This window comes from Parus major, chromosome 10 (assembly GCF_001522545.3).
Source record: "Parus major isolate Abel chromosome 10, Parus_major1.1, whole genome shotgun sequence".
NCBI lineage: Eukaryota > Metazoa > Chordata > Aves > Passeriformes > Paridae > Parus > Parus major.
In genome coordinates this window covers 19,694,410-19,705,026 of record NC_031779.1, presented here as the reverse complement: position 1 = coordinate 19,705,026, position 10,617 = coordinate 19,694,410, and the positions used below count along the sequence as shown (strand labels likewise).

Sequence of the window (10,617 nt, the reverse complement as noted above, 5' to 3'; positions counted from 1 at the left end):
TGTTCAGGTGGGGCTGTGCAGGTGAGGCTGTACAGGTGGGGATGTGCAGGTGGGGCTGTACAGGTGGGGTTGTTCAGGTAGAGCTGTGCAGAGCCCATCCAGCCCAGCCAGCCCCCAGCAGCTCCCAGAGCCTGGTGTGCACGGCAGGAGGTGGCACAGGGTGCTGAGAAACAAACCCTGGCTCACAAACCCGTGGCTGGAGTGGGGCCAGCCCGGGGTGAAGCTGAGGCTCAGTGGGGGACACTGAGTGCCAGGGACACCGGCCGGTGGCAGTGCCATCTGCCAGGGACACACTGGCCAAGGCTGGACACCCTGCAGTGACCCAGAACAGCTGACAGGGGCTGCTGGGGTTTGGGACGTGGCCGAGGTGGGGATGATGAAGTTTCATGGGGACAAATGTAGAGAGCAACGGGCCTGGGGCAGCAGCTCAGGGTGCACAGAGCACAGTCCAGTGCCCACACACCCCCTGCCCCCCCAGGGGACACCCACAGAGCGATGGGACCCCACGGGGGAGCTCAGCTCCCGGTGAAGTGAACTCACCACTTGATGAAGTGAACTCACCACTTGATGAAGTGAACTCTCTTGTTTCCCTGCAGGACCACGAAGCCGAAGGGGGTGAAGGCCAGGAACGCCGCGTTGCCGGACACGTCCTGCAAGGCAAGCAGAGCTGCTGCAGCTGCTGGCCATCAGCACAGGGATGTCACCTGTGCCCTCAGCCCCGGGTGGCTGCTGCCACAGTTACCTGTTATCCTCTGTGCTAAACCTCCTGTTGACATCTATAGAATTGATGCTACTAATGTAATACCGTGTTAGAACTGTTACAGTTAATGTACATTTATGTAGCGTGTATTGTAACCATACTACTCCGTGTAACCATCTATAGATATTATATAGATATACACTATTTATTTGGCATATGTAATTACTATGATATTTACTGTTTAATACGGTTATTTATTATATTATCACAGAATATCCTGAGTCAGAAGGGACCCACAAAGATCACTGATGTCCAAGTCCTAAATATGTATATATTTTATATATAGCAATTAACCCAGAACACGAGAGCTGCACTTCCCTCCCTCGGAGCCGTGCCCAGCCGGTGCCCTGGGTGGCAGTGAGCCAGCCCAAAGCCAGGAATTAGTGTCAGCACTTCAGCCCAGCCCCAGGGACTCCAGGGGAGGGCTTGGTGACCACACTGAGTGCAGGGAAAAGCGGGGCTGGGACTGTCCAAAGGTGAAACAGCTCTGGGACAGCAGTGGCTGCATTCTTCCCGTGTGTTTTTGGGCCAGCAGATGCTCAGAACACAAATCCATCTCATCTGTCAAAGGCAGAGAGTGCTGACCCACAGCCCAACACCTGCACGGGTGAGGGGGGAAGCCCAGAGTCCCCCCCGGGGATGCCACAGCCCCGGCTGGCACAGGAGGGACATTCCTGTGTGTCTGCCCCACAGGGTTTGGCTCCTTCCCAAGGCTGGGAAAAGCACTGGGAAGGGAAGCAGAGTGGGCAGGAGGATGTGTTCCCCCGGATGCAGAGGCTTGGGAGGGCCCTGGGCTCAGTAAGTGTGTGGATGTGACACTGGGGGACATGGCTAGTGGTGGCTTTGGCAGTGCTGGGGAATGGTTGGATTCGATGGCCTTTGAGGGCTTCTCCAGTCAGAACCATTCCAAGGTTCTCTCTGGCCAGGGCAGAAGTTCTGTCCATCCCAAGAACCCCTGTTGTTCTCACACACACAAACACACACGTTCCTGCAGGGATTTATGTACAAAACAAGGACCAAGGACAGCCCAGGGCTCAGGTGAGCCCTGCTGAACAAAGGAAGATCTTTCCCTGTGTTTGTTTTTTGGGGAGAAGAGTGCTATGAGAGCACCATGAGACCTGCAGGCAGGATTGAGTGATGGGACACTGAACTGAGGAGGGCTGAGAGGGAACAACCCCTCATCCAAACTTCTCCACAATCCACTGGAGAAGAGAGAACAGAATCAGCTTCATTTAACTTCGGTTTCCAGATCCTTTAAGCATAATTAAAGGCAGCTCTTGATGAATTAGGCAGAATTCTGCTGACAGACATAGGAGTGTGTGTGTTTGTCCTGAGCTGTTATAAGAACATTAATTAGTGTAACTCGGGTATGTTCAAAGGTTCTTGGAGTGAAAGGATGGCAATTACCTGACTCCAGCAGCAAAGGTCACAAGTGGGTGGCTGCTGGCAAGACCACTGCTTTAGAGGGAATTCAGAGCAAAGCAACCTCCTGGGCACTCAGAAACTCCCATAAACAGGAGCCACCCCCAGGTTACTGCAGCTGTGGGTTCGTGTGGCACAACCCAGGGAAAAGCCCCGGGGAAAAGCCCCAGCACAGGCACTGCCCTGGAGGAGAATTTTCTGTCTGCTCTGTGTCCCACAGCCATCTGCATGTGATGGGATTACCAGGGGCCAGAGAGTCCCATGCAGTGACATCCTCAGTCCATAAAGAGCATTTCCAGCAGCAAACTGGATTATGGGCTGGGCAGGGCAGAGGGGTGGACTGTCCCAGGCAGATTAATGCCATGCCACTGACCTCGCTCTTGTCTCCAAAGTCCTGCTTCTGCAGGAGGGGATCGACCACCCTGCCACTGAAACCGCTTCCCCACGGCTTCCCTGACACCCCTGGAGGGTTTCAGAGCCCTCCCCACTCCCCTCGTGCCCTCGGGCCAGGGCTGGGGCTGGGGCTGAACGAGGCTGGCACAGCCCCAGAGCCGCTGGCAGGTGACAAATGCACCTGGGACAGTCCCTGGCAGCTCAGGGGGTCTTCACTGGCCACAGACAGGAATCCGACCCCAGCAGCAGCCCAAGGAATGGGTTTAGGAACTGTTTTACCTTGCACGGGTGTGGGTCAACCCCGTAAGTCTCCAGAGTCTGGGCTTTCCTGAGGAAATTCAGCTCTGAAGTAGCTGGTGTCTGCCCACTGCAGGAGGGGAAAACAGGGACAAAAGAGCACGGGGACTGCTGAGTGAGGATCCCAGACAGGGACAGAAGTGCTCTGAGCATCACAGCAGCTCCCGTACCTCAGCTCCGACTTGTGGATCTCCGCGATTTTCCTCTCCAGCTTCTCCGAGTGTTTGGGGAAGAACTGGAACTTGGAGCTGTAGCCTTCCGGGTGCTTCCCTGGGTCGTAGTCACCAATCTCAGCTGGTGGGAGACAGATGCAGTCGGGAAGAGCAGCAGGAGCAGAGCACAGAGTGCATCCCCATGCCGGCACCGCCCGGAGGCCGCTCCGACCCCGCCGTGCCTCCCTCTGGCCGGGACCATTTGTCAGGCATTCAGTGCACGCAGCTCATTTCTCTGTCTGGGGACACTCACCGCCCCAAAGGCACCGACTGCCCCAGCTGCAGGAGCAGCAGGGACAACAGGCAGCAGGGCAGGGGCTGGCTGAGCCCGGGGGCTGCTCCTGGGGACACCGTGTCCCCCGGACAGGTGACAGCCTGTCCCCAGCCTCGCCCAGCACAGCACTGGGGGTGCCGTGGGTGCCGCAGGTGCAGTGACCTGCAGGGCTGCAGTCAGTGCAGCAAGGAGAGGCTCCTGGGCAGGAAAAGCCGATCTCTGCTGGGTCAGAGGCTCACCCTGCAGGATGTAGGCAGCCAGCAACGCCGCGTCCGACGTCTTGCACAGGAGCCGCCCGTGGTACAGATCCCTCTTGATCTGCAGGAACACCAAGTACCTGGGCACAGGAGGAGAGTCTCTTTACCAGGGACAGTTTAAATCCCCACAACAGCCAGTTTAGATGTGGAGTATCTGCCACCAGCAGCCCATTTGCCAAAGCTGGCGCTCACCAGGCTGTTCCTGGCCAGGACTGGGGCTCACACACACACATCCCAGCCCCTTTCCAGCCATGGTGCTCCAGTAGCCCGTGCCTGCTCCGGGACAGCTCCTGACCCAGGCTGCTGCAGATCTGCATCACCTGGACACCCATCGTGTTCCTTCCCCCAGCCCAGCCGAGGTGCCCGATGCTCCAAAGGGGATCTCATGATCTAGAGCCCACCAGTGCCTGCTGCATTTCCCCTGCATGTTCAGCTTCCCCATAACGTGATTTTCTCCTTCCCAAACTTTCTGTGTCCTTCTAGGTCTTGCTGTATTCCCCCACGTCCCTGTGACCAGCACTGCATCACCCAGGGTGAGCTGCCCGCTCTGCTCCCCATCCTGTGCACACTTAAAGGACAAACTATGTTGGGAAAATTACATGTTCCAATAAATTTAAACCTAAGTCACATTTTGGGCTGCGTCATGTGGCATTTGGGAAAACCTTTAGCTGGTACAACATAAGTCATGGAGTGAAGGAGCAAAATGGAGTGCTCAGAAATGAATTTAAATAACCAGACTCTCACTCTGCAGTCCTCGGTCACGCCTCATTGCTCAAATCTGAGTTTATGATGAGGTAAACCATTCATTTTCACAGATAAAATACATTAAAGAGAAATCTTGGTATTAAATTGGACTCAGCCCAGGGAAAAGTGAATTTTAAGCCTGGGTTCCAGCTGCAGCTGCAGGCACACCTCGAAGGGCAGCAAGCAGGGGCAGCTCAGCCTGGACCTGTGGGGGGTGACAGAAGGCAGAGCTAGGTCAGGTTTTGGGAGGAAATCCTTCTCTGTGTTCCATGGGCAGGGACACACTGGAGCAGGCTGCTGCAGTGCCAGGGCCTCACCACCCTGACACAGAATTTCTTCTCCATGTCCCATCTCTCCCAGCCCTGGCAGTGGGTGCCCTTCCCCCTCGGCCTGCCCTCCTGCCCAAAGCCCCCTCAGGTCTTGTGGAAGCCCTGGAGGGGCTCTCAGCCCATCCCCCAGAAGGTTCCAGCTCAGAACCCTTCGGTGGTGGCTCCAGCCCGGCTGCCCTGGCACAGCTGTGGATGCTGCAGATCCACAGCCACGGCTCAGTGTCCAAAGCTGCTGCTTTGGTGGCTCTGTGCGGGCTCCTCGTGTCCTTCCAGGCAGGAAGAGCAGCGTGAAGAGCCCCTAAAGATAGAACTGGGAGAGGCTGTGCTGTCAGCTCCGCTCCTGGCTCCGCTCCTGACGTCAGAGGGACACGGCTGGATGCTGCCAGGGAATCTCAGGGGACCGGGGACACTCCAACCCCTCCCGACAGCCCAGCACAGTGAGGACACCCCGGGCTGGGGACGTGCTCGGGCAGGGCTGTGGCTGAACTGGAGGAGTCTGAGCAGCAGCGATTGCATTACAGAGCCAGGACCATGCTCAGAGTGCTCCAGCCTGGAACCTGGGCTGGGAGCTGACTGCAGCCCAAGACCAAGCCAGGGGCTTTAATCACAGAGCCATGGGATGGTTCAGGCAGGAAAGGACCTTAGAGCCCCTCCAGTGCCACCCCTGCATGGCAGGGACAGCTCCCACTGTGCCAGGGTGTCCCAGCCCCAGTGTCCAGCCTGGCCTTGGGCACTGCCAGGGCTCCAGGGACAGCCCCAGCTGCTCTGGGCACTGTGCTGGGGCCTGAGCCCCTCAGCCTGTGCTCCCCACCAAGCACAGCAGTTCCAGCACAGGGGGGACTCCCGTGCTTCTCCCCACAGCAGGAACAGTCCCAGAGCACCTGGGCCGGTTGGGAAATGCCAGTGGCTGCTGCTGTGTCCTGACTGTGAAACAAAACTGCTCCGTGTGCTCTGCCCCCGCCAAGCCCCCGCTGCTGGGGCTGGCTGCTCCCCTCGCAGGATCCCTGCTCACCTGGTGATCTCCTCCTTCAGCGCCGCGGGGTCCGTGGGGTAAAACTTGACACGGAAGCACATGGTGAAGGGAGGCTGGGCTGCAGAGAGCGGGGACACCGTGTCACCACAGGGCAGGGCTTGTCCCCTTCACCCCTGAACCGCCCCGCTCAGGGTCTCACCTGCCTTGTTCCCCCCAAACTGCCCTCGGGAAAGAGGGGCAGGCACTCTGAGGGCAGTGCCCGTGGCAGGAGGAGATGTCCCTGGTAAAGCTGTGGGGAAGCGTTTCCCTGCACCCGAGCCACCTCCCGCTCCCGGTGTCACTTAGCCCATCATTCCTGCCCTGGTCTCCGTGCAGGCTGGTGCCCTGGGGACAATCCTGCTCTGGAGCCACCACAACTGCTCCTGGGGAAGCTGCTCCTGGCAGAGGGGCCGGGAGAGGGGCCGGGCTGGAGAAAATGGGAATACATCTGCAATGGAAGGAGCACAGAGCACCTGCAACACTCACCCCGCATCTGCTTCACAACCGACTTGGTAAACTCCAGCCAGTGCTGAAAGGAAAAGAAGGCGATTAAAGGTAATTACAGCCTGGCAGCCGTGAGTTGGTAAGCTGGGGAGGATGAGGAAGAGGAGGGTTCTGCTCTGGGTCAGAAAAGCCGCCTGAGCGTCGGTGAGCGGCGCTGGAAGGGAGCTGGGGGGAGCAGGAGGGAGCAGCTCCGTGGCTCAGCATCAGGAGCCCTGGAGCAGGAATCGCCTGTTCCGAGCCTTGTGTTGATGGGTGGGGAGCCTCAGGGCTCTAAGGGCCTAAGGGCAACAGCCGAGCGCTTGGATCCTCGGCACAGAGCTGCCAAATGGCCTAATCTCGGTGTTAAAGCGTGAATCCGTGCTAGGGATGGTCCCGCTGCCAGGGGACCTCGCTCCTCGCTTCACGACAGCATCACATTTCTCTCACTCTGCAAACTCCGGGATGCCTCAGCCCCGCCCCGGGAGAGCCCCCGGGAGCACATCCCGACCTGCGGCACCGGGGCTGCTGCTGCCAGGGTCTGGGCACATCCCAGACCCCTCCCCGGGTCCCCTGGGGGCTCAGGGGGCCATTCCCCATCCCTTGGGCAAAGGAACGCCCTGTCAGGAGCACGCAGAGCCCTCGGCCCAGCAGCAGGGCAGGGCAGAGCTGCCGGGGAAGAGCCCAGACCTGATTCTCTGCCTCACACTCGGGAGGATTTTCAGCACGAGGACCAGGCTGAGCCCCGCTCCCCCAGCCCGGGCAGGAGGGGCTCTCTCTCACCCTTTGCTTGTCGGGGTCCACAAAGCGGATGCCGAAGTAATCCTTCTCCAGCAGGTTCAGGTGGTGGCAGAGAAGGTCAAACAGGTACTGGCCCTTGGCATCTCTCTGCAGGACAAAGACACTCAGCGACAGCGCAGGGGGCGGTGGGGCAAAGCTCGGGGGGACGCGAGTGAGGGCTCCGGAGCTTGGGAGGTGACACCACAGCTCCCTGTGGGACATTTTCAGCTCCAGGACCATCTCCCATCCCACCTGAGGGACAGCTGAGTCACACATGGCCCGTGAGAAGGGACAAAAGCCCCCATGCCTAGCGGGGAATGTCCCGATACCTCCCCGGGAGGAGGTGTCACACCTGAGCCAGCTGTGCAGAGGAGAACATGGCCTGATAAAAAGCATTATCCCACCTGCAGGATCTGCTTTATATCGGCCTCTTTCCTCATCCAAACCCAGCCTGTTTGCTAAACCGAGGTCGGTTTTGTGAGGCTCCTCATCCCGCCTGCCCCCGGGCTGCTCTCGTGGAGAGATTCGGCCTCCACATTCCCCGAAACTGCCCCCTTCCCCTGGGGGCTGCAAAGCCCCTGCTGCTTTACAAATGAGCCATTAACGCTTTAACACCCGGCTTCTCCCAGCGCCGGGATCGCCGAGAGGTTCCCAGCGCTCGGAGAGCAGCGGCTGCGCTCGGCTCCTGCCGCATCCCCGCGATCAAAGGCTGCTCCTGACACCGAGCTGCCTCCTCCTCTCCACAAACACCGCCACCCATCGCTTCCTGACAAATACACGGAACGCGCCTTTATCTGATCAAACGAGCGCATTATCCCATCAAACAGGGCTCAGAGCGCACAGACTGCGCTGCGGGAACCCCGCGGGAAGGCACCAGCCCGCTCCGGGGTGAGGATCGTGTTTGTACCGTGCACCAGGAGGCTTTTCCCCGGGCTGGCAGCACAGGGGGTGCGGGACGGCACCAGCCCGCTCCGGGGTGAGGATCGTGTTTGTACCGTGCACCAGAAGGCTTTTCCCCGGGCTGGCAGCACAGGGGGTGCGCTGCGGGTCCCGGCTGGGGCTGTGCCGGTCCCGGGTGCACACCGTGCCCGGGGACAGTGAGTCCTGCCCGGGGACAGTGAGTCCTGTTCCCGGCTCCGCAGGGCCCCGGGGAGGGTCCTGGGGGAGCCCGAGCTCGCAGCCCGGCCGAGGTAATTCACAGAAACTGAGGCTGGAAAAGCCCCCCAGGTCCATCGAGTCCAACCATCCCTCAGCACTGCCAAGGACACCACCAGTCCTTGTCCCCAAGTGCCACATCCACACGGCTTTCAACCCCTCCAGGGATGGGGATTGCCCTTGGCAGCCGTGCCAGGGCTGGACAGCCCTTTGTACCGAGAAGCTTTGCCAATATCCGACCTGACAAGGGTCAGCCAGGGCCGTCTCCTCTCTGTCCCTGTTCTCTGGGAGCAGAGCCCGGCCCTTCTCGGGGGTCGCTCCTGCTGTCAGGGCTCTGCAGACACCGAGAAGGGTCCCCTGAACCTCCTTTGCTCCAGCCCCCGGCCCAGCTCCGCCGCTCTCCTCTGGACACAGCGCAGCAACAACTCCGGGTCCTGGAGCGAGCCCCGGGGCTTGGGAGCCGCTGCTGGAGCCCGGCCGAGCAGCCCCGCTCCTGGCCCAGCGCTGCAGGGATCCAGGGATGCTCGGAAATCATCCCCAGCCAGCCCCCAGGACTGTCAGAGCCACCGGGAGCCACCGCTGCGGGAGGGGACGGGCTGACTCCACAGCCCCCAGCATCCTGTCCCTCCGCACCTCCCAGGGATGTGCTCCAGGCTCCTCTCCCTCCCCCTGCCCCAAAGCAGCACGGAGCCTGCAGAACGCTTTCCTCTGCGACTTTCACAGAGGAATTGCAGGGAAGGACAAACCAGACACCCCCCAATGCCTGGAATCTGGTGAAAGTGTGAAACCACGGATGGCATTACAGGGAAAATGCTCCCTCTTTGATCTCTCTAACTTGAATTAAACATATTCTAAATTAATCATTAGCAGAATGTCTTTCAGGAAATTATCTGAACTGCCTTTACAAATCACGACTTAAAAGAGCTCCCATTGCATAACACCGGCTTAAATATTCCATGTTTGGATCTTTACATGGTCTTATAAAACGAGCCTCCTGTGTGTCTGAAGGCTTTTGAGGTCAGCCTTCGGGGGTGCCCAGGCTGGTGAGGAGACCACGGGCAGCGTCTGGCACTGGCTGTGATGCCACGAGCCAGGCTGGCACTGCGGGCTTGCTCCCAGTGCCAACACCTGCCAAGGACCTGAAGGTGCCAGGGAGGGACTCTTCATCGTGAACTCTAGTGACAGACAGGGCTGGATGGGGAATTGGGCAGGAATTGTTCCCTGGCAGGGTGGGCAGGGGCTGGGATGGGATTCCCAGAGCAGCTGGGGCTGTCCCTGGATCCCTGGCAGTGCCCAAGGCCAGGCTGGATGGGTTTGGAGCAGCCTGGGACAGTGGGAGGTGTCCCTGGGACAGTGGGACGTGTCCCTGCCATGGCTGGGGTGGGATAGGAGGAGATTTAAGGTCCCTCCCCACCCAAAGCAGTCGGGGACTCAGCGATTCTGACTCGGAACCAAGGCCTGGAGGAGGCAGCGGAGCCAGGGGCAGACAGGTCTGGGCGCTGTCCCTGCCCTGAATCCCGGCGGGCAGGACGGGACCGGGGCCGCTCCAGGGGCCGCCTCTGCCCGCAGCAGGGAGATCCTGCTGGCATTTTCCAGCGGCAAACGCACCGTGCAGGGGATGGCAATGCCCGTGCCAGGGCCCCAACATCCTCACCTCAACAGAGCTCAGCAAACTCCATTTGGGACCCACCTGGCCCCTGCCCTGCAGCCGGTGCTGCCAGCCCGGCGTCCCAGCCCCTCGCAGAGCTCACCACCCCCGGAATCTGGGGATCTGGGAAGATCCCCAGGGTGCACCCGCAGGATGCTGGAATTTGGCAGCAGCTCCTGCAGGAGCCTTGCCCGATGTGCTGCAGAGCAGAACCGGGGCTCTGCGGGCCGGTGGGCGCCCACAGTGCTGTCAAACTCTGTCAAACACGTCCCAGGGGACTTCTAAACTTTAAGAAGATGAAAGTAACCTTGCATTCTTTGCTTTTCTAAGCTTCTCAGCCAAAATTAGGGTCATCCACAGATAGAAAAATAAATGAAAAAAAAAAAAGAGAGGGATTTAAAAATGGCAGCTCATCTGAAAATGAACAGAGGGCTCGGTTCAGGCAGGAGCTTCCCGTTCCACCCCAGAGCTGAGAACTCTCTGGGGCCGCGACAGCAGCGCTGTGCAGCACCAGCCTGGCTCTGTCCCCAGGCCTTGGCTGCAGAGCTTGGTGCCACTGCCACTTCCCAAAGCCTTCCCCACGTGCCACGGATGTTTCTGTCCGTGCTGTCAGACAGGTGTGGCACAGCACCAAACCCAACAAAATGTTTTCACTTCCCAGTGCCCGAGCCCCACCCAGTCACCCCGACCTGCCACCTCCACAGGGCCAGCACAGCCAGCACAGCCACCCCCTGTGCCATCCTCTGTGCCACTCCCTGTCCTTGTCCCTGTGCCATCCTCTGTGCCATCCTCTGTGCCAGCCCCTGTCCCTGTCCCATCCCCATTCCCTGTCCCTGTCCCATTCCCTGTCCCAT

General features: G+C 59.6%; 1 protein-coding gene across 2 annotated transcripts in view; it reads right to left on the bottom strand.

Moving 5' to 3' along the window:
- Nucleotides 1-8,186, bottom strand: part of FRMD5 (FERM domain containing 5) — a 17,298-nt gene extending 9,112 nt beyond the window's left edge. The window contains exons 1-7 of one of the 2 annotated variants that reach the window (XM_015639502.3): nucleotides 6,964-8,186; nucleotides 6,187-6,229; nucleotides 5,701-5,779; nucleotides 3,598-3,695; nucleotides 3,043-3,166; nucleotides 2,855-2,942; nucleotides 562-650 (exon numbers count right to left, since the gene is read on the bottom strand). In XM_015639502.3, coding sequence (XP_015494988.1) covers nucleotides 562-650; nucleotides 2,855-2,942; nucleotides 3,043-3,166; nucleotides 3,598-3,695; nucleotides 5,701-5,779; nucleotides 6,187-6,229; nucleotides 6,964-7,356 — 914 coding nt within the window. In that variant the 5' untranslated portion in view covers nucleotides 7,357-8,186. The remainder of the gene's footprint in view (nucleotides 1-561; nucleotides 651-2,854; nucleotides 2,943-3,042; nucleotides 3,167-3,597; nucleotides 3,696-5,700; nucleotides 5,780-6,186; nucleotides 6,230-6,963) is intronic. The other variant, XM_015639501.3, reaches the window with a different exon arrangement.
- Nucleotides 8,187-10,617: the final 2,431 nt, after the last annotated feature.